Raw genomic sequence first — 18,439 nt, forward strand, 5'->3', positions numbered from 1 at the left:
TTCATTTGATAATAGCATTTATTGACTGACATTTATAAAATAACCCTTTGATATTGGACATGAAAAGCACTGTTTAATGTCTCAACTGACTTCCGCAATGAAACTATTTTCATTGTTCGACATTGTCTATCTCAATAAATTTAAACACTTGATGATAAATGAAAACTCTAACAAGATTCGAAAAACAAATTAAAATACGATTTATTGACTAGCATAAATATAATAGCATTTGTGTAGACCCAAGCGGTTATTATTATTTCTAACAAAATATGTATGTAAAAATGAAATAGTAAAGTTAAAAACTAAAAGACTTATAGTTTCCAACGGCATAAAAAAATTTTTGCAATAAAAATTACTTTGAAAGTTCATAAAACCGACTGTGGTTGATTTTTGTATTTGATCTTCTGCAAATCTGGAAACTTGTTATAGTCTAACTTATATTGTGTTTGATGTAATCTTATCCTGTTATCTTATTTCTTATACCCCTATGAATACACTGTTTCATTTATGTACATTTAAGGCAATGGTAAAATCTCATATTCCGTGAAAAGTTCGCGACAATGAACTCGACTTCTTGTATTGTGAATATGCAAAGCAGTCTTCTGAAGAGTTAAAAACATCTGCTAGAGTTCATAGTGGAGCGCGATTGGCTTCTTGCAAGCTCTAATGAAATTTTAGATTATAGTGAGTCTATATGTTCTCTACAATTGATACCGGGATCTAATGTGATCCCCAATAATGTCATAGATTTTTCTCTGGTACCTTGTTTTGTAGTTTTTAAATTCATGCTTCGTTTAATATCAAATTATTTGAATCAAACCAAGATTTAGATTCTCGATTCTGACGTTTTTATCCCTTTTTGTTACGATGTAAGGAATGTATCATTATCTCATTATCTTCGATAGAACTGATCGAAATTTAAGAAGCACCGGAAAATTGTTCATATATAGTGGAAACACTAGTGGTCACAACACTGAACCCTGGGGGACTCTATCGCTCACCACTATCAGACTAGATGCACAGCTGTCGTAGCTTAAGTACAGCTGTCAAGTTTCTAAATAAGATTCAAACAGCTTCAGTTCTCTACCTCGGAATCCGGACTGAATTTTAACAATAATTTTTCTTTAATATCAATGATATTCTTTGACGTGACATTATCCCTCCTACGTTTCAATGAGATTTGGTGAGATTCCATTAAACACCCTCCCCCCCATTTTAAGCTCACGTAATTAATGGATGCCCTCTTAGTTCAGTTTTTTATCAATATGCTAAATAATTTAGTGATACAGGTATAATAGCTATGGGCCATTCAAACACTGGAATTATTATTGTTATTTTCAGCATCTGAGGTCGGTTTAGCTCGTTTATACATTTGTTGTATGATAAAATAATCATAACATGTATTGAATACATCACCTCAACCTGTCGGTACCAACAGTCGAGACCAGAATAAATAATGGGTGGGTTTTGCTACCTTTTGATCTGAAGAATGCGTGAACTGATAAAATTCATTATTTTTGTCGTGCGAATATGAATGATAATCGCTTCTTTTAAACTTGCTCCGGTACATCAATTTTGAGGTCGGGACTCTTTGATACTTTTCATAGTGCTGCAAGTACTATTAGATAAATACAAATCGTTCTTTAAAATCTGAAATTATACATTCTTGGATAGAAATCTCGTAACTGCATTATATAAATAAATAATAGATTCAAATGATATTCGCTGGTATAGCTGAGCAAATAGAGACAAAATTTTGTTTGTTATATATGATATAAATATGGAAAATATATAAAATGAGATATACGCCATATTGGAAGTATGCGGAAATACAACTGTTCGTATTCGCCTCACGAATAGCATTTTTCATGTTAAATTTTATGTTCGTATATATATATATATATATATGTTCTGTGATGGGACTAAAGTAGATAAAGTAATCATCGTATACGAATATATTTGTAGGAGGATTTAGAAGAAACCTGTGTGGAAAAAATGGTTTTGATAGTGGCAGAATTCCGTTTTAATATATCGTTGTATTAAAATCAGACGATTACAAAATATTTGTAATAATTACATAAATGCATCAATATTTCTAATAATTTTTTAATGGAATGCGAGAATATGGAATCAAACGAATCCAATTTTCAAAAAACACTTTGAATATTTTGAAGTACATATGGAATTTAATTATTTCCGAATTTAGTAATTTAAATATTCCATTCACCATAAAATAACAGAATAAAATAAAAATAAATGATATCTTCCATCTAATTCTGACAGTATGTTCGTTGAAGTCTTACCATTTTGCTTTCACATATATGTGTTGCCAAAAGACAAGAAATATTACCAAACATAGTTATATATAATGTACAATTATTTTAAACTGGTTTTCAATCTTCTGCTTAATTTTAAGGACAGTTTATTCCCTAGAATGGACATGTTTCTAGTAAAATTGCATCTACGAAAGAGTTGTTAACAATAATAACCAAAACTATACGTTGTCACGATTTATCTCTATGAATAGAAGAAGTAATTAACAATTATTAACTAAAAGAGAGGAAATTGGAAAAATTTCTTTGACATAGTGACCAGAAAATCTTGACATTGACGTTTTGTCGATTTTTGTAGTGCAATTACCACCGTAATTTTTGGAAAAAGCACGCTTATCGTGGAAACTCTAACGTATACAGAAAATAATCAAATACCATTTTAGAAATCCATTTTTAAAACGCTGCGATGCCTCGAAATTCCAGTCTATTTCTCAGTAATTTTAAGTTAAACATTTCTATACAACTAATTGCCAGTGTTTTCAGCAAAATAACACTCAAGTGATTTTGTCTGTAGCACATGACATTTTGAACCCATTTGTACATCCAAAAAAGAAGACGTTTCTTTGCTAGTGGCAGCGACGATAAAAATACTTTCGATTCCGCTAAGAACATTAATAAAAATAATCTCAGATTAAATCTACTGTGGTGTACTGTGAGACCTATTTATTATTATTGTAAGGTCAAGGAATACGATAGCGCAACATACCACACTTATTTTTCTAAACCACCGTCCACCAAACTGATTACTAAACCAAACAGTAATTATTTGAGTAAAACGAACAGGGCAGAAGTCATAAAAAAAAATAAGTCGTCTAACAAATATTTAAGGTAAGTTAGTCGTTAGCAGTAAATTTTTGCTGATTTAACGTTCTCCTCAATAGAGAAAGTTCCGGTAATTTCTGGCTCGTATGACACCATAATGGTAGTAATCACTTCCTTGGAAAAAGGCCTTAGCTTGGCAGCTATAAAATCCAAGAAAGAATATGACATTTCTATTGATAAATCAAATTTTACAATAATTATCTAACAACAACATCTAATTGTTATGATGCAACTTACTTGGATGTTGCATAGAAAGTAACAGATATTTATTTAACTCATCTCTATTTGCAAGCGGATCTTGATCTTGATGATTGTGGCACTCGAGAGTTTCTTATAAATGTTTTTGATTCATATCATTTAAATATGCACGTGGATTCACCCACTAGAATTACTAAAACAACTTCCACATTACTAGATTACACAGTAATCGACTTCCCACCCCATGATGTGAATAACTTTGTAATTAGTTCAGGTCTCTCTGACTATGAAGCTGTATCCGCGGAATTTGTAATACCTAATAAATCCCTTAAGAAACACACTCAATTGGTGAGGATTCACTCTAAACAAAACATAAAATTTCACATCTTATGTCTAAAAAATGATTGGATAGATCTTTCTGACCATATTGACTCTACATTCTCGAACTTTTTCGACAAAATTATCAGGTGCTAAAAACAGCATTTCCTCTTCGGCCTCATAAAACTTATCATCATAAATCGTGGACTACGAAAGGAACACATACTTCATTCCAGAATATGAGATCACTCTTATATATAAAAAAGTTCACAGATAATCCTGACATACTCAATTATTTCAATAACTATAAATCATTGTATAGGAAAACCATCAAAACTTATTATATCAATCGCATCTCGAGAACTAAAAATTCGTCGTAAGAAACTTGGTCTGTTATCAATGATTTGAGAAACAAATCGCGTTCAACAAACAATATCGATCTCCACCCAGACAAACTTAACAATTATTTCGTGAACGTTAGTAAGAATATTAGCTCTAAAATATCCACATGTCGAGATCCTCTCTCTGTTCCCGTTCCTTTTAATCGAATCATTGACAGTCTCTTCTTCAGACCTGTAAATAGATTTGAGCTAAAGCAAACCATATTCAGGATCCAAAACAAGACATCCTGCGGCATCGATGAATTATCATCTAAGTTATTTTTGAGTTTTCCGAAAGAAATGATTGACGTTTTATATTCGCTAATAAACGAATCCTTTGAAAAGGGGCTTTTCCCGAGTTATCTAAAAACAGCTATAATAGTTCCTCTATACAAGGGCGACGAGAAAAATAACACTAAGATTTATCGTCCTATCGCAATATTACCAATCCTATTGATGATTTTTAAAAGTCCATTACTCTTTCTTTTAAAACATAAAATTCTGACAATTCAACAATTTGGTTTCCTACCTAATAAATGCACTATGTTTTCTGTTCTCAACGAAATATATACTTCACTTAACAATAAATTTTATACGACTTCGGTTTTTTGTGATTTTGCTAAAGCATTCGATTGTGTTAATCATAAAAAAATTATTCCATCAGTTACCTTCTGAAATAAAAATGGCAAAAACTTTCGATAAGTTTCGAGGTTTGACCAAGGTATTTCTGCTTGAAAGATCTTATTATTTACCATAGACTCTACCGACTGGTATAATTCATTTAGTGATGTAAGATATTATATACATTATAATTACTACTATTGAATTCAATCATTATTTTGTATTTTTATGTTATGTAATATAAAATTATGTAGCTTTGTCCATGAAAATTTTCTAGTGACAATAAAGCGACAGACAGCGAGCGCATACACGAGGTGAATATAGTACAAAAAAATCCCGTTCCTTTCACTGCAGAAAGCAATATGTATACCTATTTTAGGATCATCCAAAGCGAGACAATATGCCATGTCTAATATCTATCACATTATAAACCCAACGATCTTGTCTTTGGTAATAAAAAATTTTTTTTCTGTGTGTACCTACCTAGTAAAAATGTCAAGTTAATTTGGTTCTCCCTAATGATTAACACTAAGTTGGTTGAAATTCAAAAGTGTGATTTAATTTATCAATTAACTTCCATTATCCTATTTCACAAAAATTCAAATAATGGAAAATTCATCGCCATTCTATTAAGGAGAGAACATATTTTTTACTTTCGTTGTAAAGGGAATCCATTAAAATTTCTTGTCTTGTCTCCTTTTAAATAAATTAACACCTAACATCTTTGCTCCATTTTAAGAACGGACCTTTCATTCTACTTTTCACTGAATGAAATTTTCAGTGATACATAATTATACGTTGACAATTATACGAGGCTGGTTTGACGTAAGAGACGCTTCTCCACCAAATTATTCACTGTAACTATTCTAGAAATTTTTAATAGAACTCATACCCTTACACTTAGTAAATCGAATCGAAGTACATAAGATTGCTAATGGAGTGAATAATTCGAACGAGCAGGTATGCAATACCTATCTACAAGGAGGGTGATGCGATTGTTTGATGCTGCTGGAAAGCTCGCTCCCATTAAAAATTGCAGCGAATGCTTACATAAAAATAAAGAGCGTTCAAATCTAAAGCGATATTGGTGACAAAAATATGAAAAGATTAAGTGAATGGAAAGAAGACAATAAAATAATAGAAATAATAAAAGGTTGTTTCTGTTTTTGGCCAATAAAATTTTTAGAATACTTTTTTTAAGCAGTTCGCATCTACCACTGAGTGGGTTATATTTTAATATGTTAATGTCGTTTGATTATTTAAAAAGATTTTGGATATTACAATCTTTACCAAATGTTTGTTCTATAGTGTTATTGAGGTTATTGTCTTGTCTTACTAAGACTTACTAAAATTTTGGGCATTCGGTTATTAGCTGTTTCACAATGGGTTGTGTCTTGCATAGTTCACATTGTGGGGGTTTACTTTTGGTAATTAAATAACTGTGGAAGAGCTAAGTATGGCCTATTCGTAACCTAGTTAATTTAATATTTCAAAATAAATACAGAATACAGCTTACGTCTGCCTCTCTTCCACGCAATTAGTATACAATACAACTCACCTGTGGGGCTGGGCGTCATTTCTTTCATTTCCAAATGCACCTGTATATCGTGGTTCTTAAAAAACTTGAGCTTCCGTTGAACATAACTGGTAGCACTACTAGCGGCTTTATTATACTCCCGAGCTCCAAACGATTTATACGGCACCATAATTCCAACATGAAGATGTGTAATTCCAGTTTTTATACTGGGTGCGGTGGGAGCAAAAATGTGATCTTCTTCGGGGATAGACGTGGTTGTTGATCGCATTCCTCTGGTACTGCCTCCTAACTTGATACCTGAAGAGTTGCTTCCTGTATAAATTTCTTATTGAAGATCGATATTGTATAGGAAAAGAAGATAAAAAATTTTGAAGTATATTTTTTGATTATAATACATATATGGAGAATATTATAAACTATTCGAATTAATTGGGACTAACATATTTTTTTGGTAGCAGTTGCTGGTGATGGTCCAACCAACTTCAAACCAGTTTTATTTGCCTAACAACAGTGGGCAGAATAAACCCTGATACGAAAAACTCATACTACAAGTACTTGTTTGAGAGTGACACTAGTAGTGTTTCATGTAACATGTGGTAAATTTTGATAAGAAATCCGAGAAAAACAAATACAGCCCTCCTAAGAGATTTTCTGAATTATTGTATTGTTGTAATTATTTCAACAGTACTGAAAAAGGTTTTGGAAGCAATTTTCATCTCAAAAAATCATGGTAAGCCTAAAAAAAATACCGATCATGGACTGTTAACGACTGGTGGTTTAGAGTGATGAAATACAATTATTTGTACAAAGGTCTCAATCAAGTGATGTTAGTGATCAAATTATAACCAAATGACTATTAAACACCGTTTGAAACAAAATACTTCGATATGACATGGCCTCTTTTAACAATTCGAAATTGGTCCAGACTTTCATTCGGAAAATTAAATCAAAAGTTCCTGTTTGGCCTGCTAATTCATAGTACTTTAGCTAAGATAATAACAATTTCTATACAAGTGAGGTTAAATCAAGAACATGTGCGATAAACTATTGGAGTAAAAAATTCATACTAATATATAAATTGTCCCAATTAATTTGAATCTTGTAGTTTTTATAGGTATTTGTTATAACGCAGCTTGTATTTCTTTAGCTTCCAAAACTTATCCATATTTAGTATGAAAGGAAGTCTCTGGTTAGGATTCGAGAATGATTCTAGTCTATAGAGTAATCAATAACATGAATTGTGTTCGAGCAAACAAAGTATACAGATAATTATTTGACAAATCAATATAATGTGTCTTCTGCCGCGTCTACTGCTTATTTGAACATTAAAATCCTAGTGATACAGATACTGACAAAATTAAAGTAAGCTCTTTAGATTAACTTGAAAATAGATAGCTGGTATCTCTCATAACATTTAGATCGTACGCCACAGGTAGTTAAAGATTAGGAACAATTAGATTTGTGCTTGTTTTTAGCACTTTGAGTTTTTCTCTTGATAAAGGGATTTTCTGGTTAGAGTGAGGTTAATGTAATCTTAGATTCACTCATTTACTCACATTATTTCATTACCATTGTTTCGATCACTGAATCTAAACAAGAATCAGAGGTTATTGGAAGGGCATAAAAGATTTGATAGTCATTGAATGTATAAACGTGTAAAAGTAGATAGTGAGTTATTTCTGGGGGCTGAACGTCATGTAGATAGTAGAAAGGAATAATGGTTGCTCATTCAATAGGTTAGATTCTCAGGTAAAATTGCGATCCCAATAGATAGATTTGGATTGGGGTACAATGTAATAGTTTGTATCTGATAATGTTAAATTTTAATTGCAATTTCTATATCTTCTTTTCCTATTAAAAGATCTCCAATAAAATATAAGTAAATTCCATACCGTTTCCTCTGACAGCTGAGGAATTTTTGTTGCCTGTTGTACCTATTTTCAATCCACTGCCTCTTTGTACTTCTTTCCACGCTGGACCGCCACTCACGACCGAAACAATCAAGATGGTTTGTAGAAACACTACTTTCCGCATCTTTTAAGATTCTTCAAAACAATTTTCGATAAAATATTATTTTATTATATTATTAGAAAATTAGTTCAATTGTATATTTAGTCAATTATGGTTTTACGATTTTTATTTTCCCACGTAAAGGTATGTAAAGTTTTAATTGTTCATTTTTAATGTCTACATTTTATTGCTTGAAGTTTTAAAGGTTCCATCGATAGATCGTTCAAATAAAAAACTGAATTTTTTTCTAAATAAATTTGCATAATTATATTGCAGATATTTTGATTGAATTTCTATGATCCATGGAAGCAAGAATAACAATATTCCCAGCTGATTCAATATTTGAAAGAAATGTCTAAAATCGAATTAGGTTGTTTGATGAACAGTGAAAACCAATATCTTTCAGTGACACAAAAACTTAATGGAGTTAGAGATATCAATTTTATCAGAAAATCATCAAATATTCTTCAAATTCATCGTACAATCTTTCAGAGGATATTTCAGAGGGCTGACCAACTTCATGTGCTCCTAAAGATGTTTAAAATAATGTGGATTAGGAAGAATACTTGATATTTATATAGTATATAAAAAAAGATGTTCGTGTTATTGTTTTAATCCATTAAAGAAATTTCAAATGATATTATGGGAAAATCTGAGGATGTTAGTTGCTACTAATGCATCAATAATAACTTTAATATTTGTGATCCATAAAAGTACGTGGTTGGTCACATTCTGATTTTTTAAATATCATGTTTGGAAAAGAATCAAATTCACCAGTTCAGATTTAATTCTTCTTGTAACAACTTGAAAAAAATTCTTTCTGGTTCCAGTCATTCATTGGTGAAGAATATTTGATTGTATGCAATTCAAATTGAAGGTCTGCGAATATTTTTAACTAAAATTGTAAAAGATATCAAATCGATTTAAAATGCATTGTATCCACACGGTATATGATCAGCTCAGCTTAGGGTTTTTGAGTAAGTCAAATCCATTTTACGACGTCAGAAATCAGGACTTTACCAATAACAATTGGCTTTTTCAACTGAATTTGAGTTCTAAACGAAAGGTTTTAATTTGAAAGGCCTATTTGTAGGAGATGGGGGCTCATCTGAAGAGAGGAAATTGTTGTTCACGTTTGGATTTATTCAAATTTTCCTTACATTCGAATTGGGAGCTGTCTTTTGATGTTATTAACACGCTAAAGACTCACCGGCTGGTAACTCCTTAATACTTAATGTGTTTCCCAGAAGATAGATTGGAAGCTGTGGTTTTATAGAATAGCCTCTATGATCACCCGACATAAATCCATTAGACTATTGTCCTATAGGGCCACTTAAAAACCATCTTTTATAAAAGAAAACCTGCCAATATTTAGAATTTAAAAGATAGGATCACCACAGAGATGAAGACTTGAGCAATTAGGGATGCTGCAAAAGGTATTGCAAAGTGTAAAAAATCGCATGGCTTGTTGTACTGAAGTAAATGGACAATATTAGTGAATGTTTTCTAAAATTCGTAATTTTTTTACTCCACAAATGTGGATCTACTTCTAACATGACACAAACATTTAAATATGTATTTGTCTCCAGTTGTAGGTTTTCTGTGCCATGATTTGGATAAATATTTTACTGCACCAGTTTCGTTAAACTTTTTACTAACTTACTGACACTAGACCTTGTTACGAGATTTGTATTAGTACATAAATTATTGAGGAATATTTAAATTAAACGAGTTTATTCAATCGTAGCCATCTAAACGTACAATATTTATTGTAACTATAACGAAATTATGGCATTTAGGTATAGAGTATATTACAAGAAAATTAATCAGTATTTTTTAAGGATTTTTAAAAAAATTATAGGGTGATCCATTTGAGATAACAAAGTTCATTATTTTTAGGAAAGATCTGATAACAATGTAGATACCGTCATAATACCGGCCGTCTCACAAGACCCTGGCTCACAAAAATTTATAAAAATAGTACAAGCCGTTTTCGAGGTAATTGAGGCGCTCCATACATAAAACTCACTATGTATACTTTATTCAATATGTGTGATACTATTTGGTATTTTGCTTTTTTCCCAAATTTTTATAATTTTGTTGACATACTTGCGAGCATATGACTTTTCTGGCCTTCAACTTCGTTTAAGATTTGTACAGTAAACGTTGAGTTTTCTTTAGGAATATCTTCTCTATTAAAACGGGTATTAGTATTTTTATTGTGATTCTAAACCGAAACAGAAATATTTCTCATCTTTAATTCCGCAGTTTTGGCTTCATCATTAAGCGAAATAAGAATATCCTCGCGTAGAGAAAAAACTTAGATAACTTTTTGTAAGCCTGAGCACGATTGTCCTCCTCCCTATAACATTAGTTACTTCAAACACCACATTCGTGATGTCCATGTAACGTAAGAATATTCCATTAAGGATCTCTTTGTGAATAATAAAATGTATGTTGATGCTTTGTTTCTAAAGTCCTGTATATACAATTTCTTCGTTTATCACATCTTTGGCTGTCGTGCAACGGAGTGTAATGTATTTTTTTTATTATTTTGGGAAAGTACTTGAATACAAAAAATTCACTAAAGCTTATTTTTGTTGTTGTTAATGAATAGTCTGTTTCCCAACATTTCAAACTCGATGCCGGTTCCTCAGTTTTTTTCCTTTTTAAGTTGACATACTTTGCAATACATGCTAGAATAATATAATTAGGTTGATATGTCCGTCCCGCTTGAGTCTTTTCACACACGTCCGCCTGGAGTCTAAAATATTCGAAGGATTTCAAAGGATAAATATTTAACTCTAGCAACGTAAAACATTCAAATTCAAAATGTGTGAATGTGTGTCGGTGGATTTTGTAGCATATACTATTTGCTAAGCGATAGTACTAAGCGTTAGAGTTTTCAAATCGATCCTCAATCGTTTAGGAACACATTTTCTAACTTTATAAAATTGTAGCATTTTGATAATTTGATGAAATATAAATCATATTGACGTATAAATTGAGAATTATTTGAAATAAAATGATGGTACAAGCTTCCTGGTCCAGTGGGGAAATACCAATTTAATTTCATGAATCTGTGATAGACAATTTATCAAATTTCATAAATCTGTGTTGGAGAATTTATCAAATGTTTAGCTTTATAATTTTTCAAATGAAATAGTTGATTTTTATCCTAATAGGAATGAAATTTTCAATTCTTATCTCGAATTTTCCAATGAGTCAATCACCAAAAATAAGGTATGATCTTTATGAGGAGAAAATATTTAAAATTAATGATTTAAGTAGCTTACAAAGGATTAAAGCTTTTAACTTAACTTTTAATCGGCAGATTATTTTAGTTAGGATTTACATTTCTGTTTGTGTAGTCTTGTGATCGTGATACACAGATATTAAGAAGCGATATTTACTATTTAAAGCACAAACATCTAATCAAACCTTTGTGAAAGTGAAGCCAAATTAAGACGTTCTTATGAATATTTGAATTACGTATGGTTGAATTATTTTCACAAAAGATGGTTAGATCATATGAGTATGTAGAGAACTTATTAGGAGGGTTACTTGAAGAGCGTTGGACTCGGGAGAGAACCTTATGATACTTTATATCTCGATAGTGTTTGGTAGAAACTTGTCCCTTAATGGATATATTGAGAGTTGTATTTAAGATTAAGATTATATAATCCTAGCTGCACTAGTATAAGATTTCGTTTAGAAAAGAAAGCTAAGCTATTAGAGAAAGGTGGAATTATTTGTGAAAGGAAGCAATATATCAGATAATTGAGAAAAAAGGACAACAAAAACTTCTATTTGAATGAAGCAGATATAGATAAAGGCCATTCTGTAAAGGAAGTTTCGCAATATTACAAATGCTCATCAACCTTTTATAGAATGTTTGTCTATTGACTAATATTTTCAAATAATAAAGTCTCCGTTCAATTACCTCTCATTTTGGAGGAGGTGACAGCTTCATTTGTATAAATTGGTTCGAATTTCTTCCAAATATTACCCAATGAACAAATTATTGTTGTTTATTGATATTACAGATAAATCTTTCGCCAACCAATCCTATAATACGTAATTATGGTCAATACCACTTAGCATTCGGGATTGGAGGAACCTTACGCTAATAAACAAAAAAGGAGTGGCATAAGAGCGATTTCTTACAGAAGAGCTATTTCAATTATTGTACGGACTTCAAAAAAATTGAAAGCATCACAAAAACTACTCGGAAGCAACTCTCTGTATTTCTTATATTAACCGAGGCTTGACGATGGTCAGCTGAAACTAATGAAATATTGACTTCGTTCATACAAATTTAATATACATCAAATCATAATTATAATCGAGATAGATTTATGTATAGAACATTTCACTTTAGATATAAAATGCATGAAATACAGTCTACTGTCTAATTTCCTAGTTTCCAAAATAGTTCAGTCATCCTTCAAAAGAAGAAAGAAAGAAACAAACTTCATCAAAATCTAAGAAATGTAGTGTAAATCAAATAGCGAAACAGATAGTTAAAGTGTTGCGGTTACCATTTTATCGCTGTGAATGTAACCCCATTGAATTAATCTGTGTTCAAATGAAGAACTATGTCGTGAGAAATAATACAAAATTCGAAATTTAAAATTTTCCCCAACTTTCATGTGAAACCATGTTAAAAATTGCACCAGACAGGTCAATACCCTATAAGAGGTATCAATAAAAACTGCACTCATTCTTTTTCAAATATACTCTAGAATGGAATTCAAAATATACCACAGCTTCCATTACCAGAAGTCATAATTTTTGAAGTTTACTTATTCTATGGAAAGAGCTCGTGAAAAGGTTAATAAATCATAGTAAGAAGACACATTATACACCCCATTATAAACAAATTGCTATTTTGTGTATTATGCATTATTTACGAGTATATACGAAAAACATGACTTATTTTCTTTTCTTATACATCAGAAGTTGAACTACCTATGCTGCTTTCTTCGTAGCCCGACGCCCTTTAGATATAACTTATTAAAGCGTTTTTTACAAGAGTCGGTTTTTCTTGAAAAGAGGCATAAACATAGAAATTAATAAAACAAAGAAAATTAAATCGAGATTTACTGCAAAAAATATCTTCTTGAGCTAAAAGTGTAATTTATTATTTATATCTCTCAAAAAAACTAACCGTCGACGGAAATGAATAAATGAATACCCACAAGGGTTGTTAATTAAGTTTTGAGATATGGCAAAAATGATGTGAATATATCAAATCTGAGATTCCATCATAAAGTTTGACATTTTTAATGGTGAACGTAATCAAATCGTGTTGTCATAATATCACTATATGGGTTGTTTACAGATTCTTGAAATATTCTTCCTAGTCAAAAAATGGAATTAAATCGAGAATATTTTCTTACGATGGTTTTCTACGACTTTCAATGTTGATTAAACCAACAGCAGTGCGTCGATCAAATCGCATCGACTTCATCAAATCGCACCATCTCGAACCACTGTGTTTCGCAGGTTTTCCGAATTCAATCGTGGTCGCACTTCGCTACAGGATGAATTTCATGAAGGTCGTCCATAATCGCCTACTGTGCCAAACAAACGATGCTGAGCGTAAACTGATACAGCAATATCGTGACATACTGTGAGTTTGAGGCATACTTAGACATTTGTTCCACACAAAAATTTTTTTCACGTTGGATACCGCATAATTTGACAATTGCTCAAAATAAAGCTCGTGTAGATTTGAGCTGAATGCTGAAATAATTCAGTTGTAGTGCTTCAAAAAACGTCAGGCGACGAATCATGGATCTATGCATATGAGCCCGCAACTAAACAAAAGACTGTATTGGTCTTTCAACCCGAATCAAATCCGACAAAAGTAGCATGAAGCACTTCAAAGCAAATGGTCGACTGTTTTATCGAAATAACTGGACTTGTCTCCACCGTTCCATTACAACAACGTAAAACAGTCAATACTGAATGGTACACCAGCAATTGTTTGCCAGAATTGTTCGAAAAAATCAGGGAAACCAATCGCAGAAGATGAATCATCCTCCACCACGAGAATGCAAGCTCTCACACATCAACTCAAACAAAAACGGTTTTGAACCTGAATCGGAATAGAAAAAGTGCATACAAAAGTTAACTTAACGGAGAATGTTTTGAAAAACAATTCAAGCCATATCCAATTATAAAGATTTTTTTTAATTGTCTATCCCATAACTTAACTAGCAGCCCTAGTACTCGTTAGAACAGTACATTTTCGAAAATGTTGTAATTATAGTACAATACTATATTTTTTCTATGACCAGATGGTATGAATCAATATTCTATTTAATTTGCAAATATTTTTTAAGATAATCAAATGTATATTCACTTTTTTAGAGCAATTATTGGAGATAGAAATTAGTACATTGAAAATAATGTTCTCACCCTGTCTTGTATTAATTTCAAAACTATATTTTGGATGATAGTATATTGTAGGAAATGTTTTCCCTCACTACACTTGGGCCGCGGTACATAGAAATTAATAAAAATTGGAGAAGATTCTGATGACTCGTGTTCATCTTTAAATAAGATAGCAGATTCTTTTGCTCCACCCATCACTCGTTTATAACTCAAAACAATTATATATCACTACGTGACATTACACACCTTTACAGAAATTCTTGCGCACCAATACAGCATAGTGTGGAGGCGCACCATCTTGCTGCAGCCATAAACCATTTCTGTTTGGAAACAGCCGGTTCAATTCAGGAAGCAAGAAGTTTTGAAGAAATATCGAGGACCTGTTAAGGTTTCTTCGAAAAAATATCTCCAATATTCCTATTATCTATTATTCCCGCCCAAACATTAACTTTCTCTGGGTATTGAGTACGGTACTCTTGCATCCAGTCTGAATTTTCTGTAGCCCAGTACCGATAAGTTTGACGATTGACATGGCCGCTTAGTAGAAATGTACCGTCATCCGAGAACAGAACTTTTTTTAAAAACATCGCATCTCTGTTATTTTGTTCCATCAAAGTTTCACAAAACTCGTCTATCAAAATCATCTTCCATAAGCTCTTGTACTAAACTTACTTTGTAGGGATGCCACTTTCTCTTCTTTAGCTTTCTAAGATCTGTTGAATGGTCCATGTGATTATCTAATGCTATTTGCCGTGAACTGGGTTATCTTGAAAGGCTAACAGAACATCTAGTTGTTTGTTTTCTGATATTGGTCTTTGACATGAAAAGTTTCTCTGAATTTCTTCTCAATTTTGCTTATAGTGGATTGTGAAATTGGTTCTTGATTGGGGTATTTATTATCAAATAACGTACTTACTTCTTTTTGCGTACGTGCTTTATCTCCACAACCAATCTTTATTAGAATTTCAATTCTTTGCGGTTCAGTCAGCTTCATGTTGATAGATACAAAGACTTTTTGAATTCGTCTGATACAATAACACTATCAATCATTTGACAGAAAATTAATTATGTCCAATTGGTAATGTTGATGTTGATAAGGTAACTAGATTTTTAAAAAAAGGTAAAAAGTAGGTAGATAAGACATTTCATTACCAGTGACGACCTTTAAAATGTAAATAGCATCTATTTTTTGGTCTCTCGGGCCAATATCCATATTGACATTCTCTAAGATGAGATTCCGTATAATCTCGTATTAACGATGGAAGTGAAAATCTTGTTGACCGTAATTAGTATGGTGACAGGTCTGTAATTAGCGCACATTTTTGGATTTCCTTCTTTGAATATGGGCCATATGGTTTCACTATTTCATCCGTCTAACATTTGTTCATTTTTCCAAATTAGCTCAATTAGTTGACGGAGTCTATTAAGTAGTCTATTCCACCGAATTATACCATCTCATTGACGATCTCGTCTAATCCTCCTGCTTTGTTTATTTTCAATTTTTCAATAATATGCCTTTTTATGATTTATGCTGAAAGCTGAAATTTCAGTTATTTGACAAAATTAAAATACACGTAAACATCGATAAGTTGCCATATGTTAATGTTTTCTTATTTATTTTGTTACATTTGTGGTGTACACGATCAGGATGGAGCCTGCTTAGTAGATGCTGAAGGCTTCAATCAAAATATTCATGTATTGTTCTACACAATGAAAAGCGCCCTCGGCTTATTTACAATTTAAAAGTTATTCTAATACCCTCAGAAACAATAATGATGTTAAATTCACAGATATCAGTACACTCTACTAGTAAAAGTGAATATGAAGATGATACATCTACTCCAAAGTTTTTTCTTAAAATGAACCCAGTGATTCAACACGTGATCTCAATTTATTAAAACAAGGATCGGATTTTGGAAGAACAAAGTATTATTGGGATCATCAATGATTGATTTGTTTTGATTTGAAAATGGTAATTCTTCACTCGGTCAGTGGAAGAAAATAAAAGAGATTGTTTTAAGATTTTTATAACTCAGTTCAATGAAAAGTTGATAACAGCCTCAGATACAGCAGTTTTTTATTGAGTTTACCAGGCAAATTTATCAAATACTCTTGTTTCCTTTGTCTGTCCGACAGCAGGGCCAGAGAGCAGAATAGAATGGCTCTTTCGAAAAGAGTATACTCCGAATTAAAGTCGTTGGTAGATGCAAAAATCATTATTATACCCCGTTTACATATTAAACTGGGACTATGTGAAGGTGCTAAACAAAAATGGTGATGTATTACGATATTTGAGAACAATACTTCCAAATATGAAACTAAAAGAGGGAATATTTGTTAGGACAAACTAAAGTTATAAGAGATCATTAGTTTGAAAGTCTTTATATGTAAATAAAACAGCTGGGAATCTCAAAATGTTGTCGAACGGTTTTCGAAAAAAAAAGAATAAAAATTATGAAGATTATATGGCTGACTTATAAAAAATTGTCAACTATCATTAAAGATTAATTTACTGAATCCACATTCGAATATTTCTCCTAATAACTTAAAAAGTATGAGTGCTTAGCGTTTTCATCAAGATTTCCTAATTTTTGAAAAACATTATAAGGGATTTGAAGAAGAAAATATGTTAGTGGATTACTGTTGGTTCATAATTACAAAAAATGATCCGAAAAACCATAGAAAGAAGGTCACAATTTGATTTTCTTTTATAAATTAAAATATTTTTTAAGCCAGAATTGATAGAAAAAACAGAAATTAATAACTTTAACCTAGAAAAAGTCAGTTTAATCGAAACAAAAAAGGTTTCACATCGTATAACGAATCACATACGTATGCTGAATAGGAATTATAAACAATTATTTAATTTGAACGCCAACGAAAACAGTTTTCAACATAATTTATGACAAAAATGCCGCATCTAAAACGAAAAAACTTTCTTTCAACTATCTGATCATTGTAGAAATATTAATGTGAATGCAACAATTTCTCATTATTTTCCAATTTATTTAGAATAATATACTAAATTTAAGTAGCATCTATTTTTAATATGACTTAATAATTCATAATACAATCATACCTCTAGTTAAATTTGTTTTGATTTGTTTTTATTTTGAACGAGCTATCGACACTTTCCCAAACTCACCCTCATTAATATGAATTATTTATTAATTTCGAAGTGTATTATCGCGTGGATCAGAAACCCGTTCCGAAAGCGTATCATTTTTCCCAAAAGTTGTTACGAAAAGAGGGAGTGTCGGTTTCTCAGTTTGCTGATCCAAATAACGTCCGTTACGTTTAGTGGAACACCGATGAGACGGTTCAAACAGACTGAAAACGAAGTGTTCACAATGCGGAATGCACAGCATCCCCCGCCCTGAAAAGTCTTGCGCGCAGATAATGTTTTTGTTTTTGGTTTATGAATTTTATTTTATTTTTTCAGTTTAATTGTATCATTTTAGATTATGACGCCACAAATTCAAGTTCAGCAGTAGGGTACATTCAATAAAGAAGGCGTGCTGCTTTATTTTGCTTCGTAAAATTAGACGGCAAAGGTGATTTCGTGTAAAAGAATTGAACGCCTTCGGCATGTAGTCCAAATAGTAACTTTATTTAATTTCGGTCATATTTTCAATAACTTGCTATATACCGAATCTTGCAGTTTCTCTAATGAGTGAAAATATAATATCGTCGCTTTAGAGTGTAAACCTGCAAGGTATTTATATAGGAAAAAAAAACTTCGAAACTTTTTCAATTAGTATTTAGGACAGAAAACAAAAAAATATTTAGTCTATTTATGAAAATTTTAAATGAAAACC

General features: G+C 31.6%; 1 protein-coding gene across 3 annotated transcripts in view; it reads right to left on the reverse strand.

Moving 5' to 3' along the window:
- Nucleotides 1-17,953, reverse strand: part of LOC130899455 (glutamate receptor ionotropic, NMDA 2B) — a 216,533-nt gene extending 198,580 nt beyond the window's left edge. For 2 of the 3 annotated variants that reach the window (XM_057809405.1, XM_057809402.1), the window contains exons 1-3: nt 17,701-17,766; nt 8,102-8,409; nt 6,231-6,521 (exon numbers count right to left, since the gene is read on the reverse strand). In XM_057809405.1, coding sequence (XP_057665388.1) covers nt 6,231-6,521; nt 8,102-8,243 — 433 coding nt within the window. In that variant the 5' untranslated portion in view covers nt 8,244-8,409; nt 17,701-17,766. Of the gene's footprint in view, nt 1-6,230; nt 6,522-8,101; nt 8,410-17,700 lie in introns of all 3 variants that reach the window. The other variant, XM_057809403.1, reaches the window with a different exon arrangement.
- Nucleotides 17,954-18,439: the final 486 nt, after the last annotated feature.

Source organism: Diorhabda carinulata, chromosome 11 (assembly GCF_026250575.1).
Source record: "Diorhabda carinulata isolate Delta chromosome 11, icDioCari1.1, whole genome shotgun sequence".
Taxonomy (NCBI): Eukaryota; Metazoa; Arthropoda; class Insecta; order Coleoptera; family Chrysomelidae; genus Diorhabda; species Diorhabda carinulata.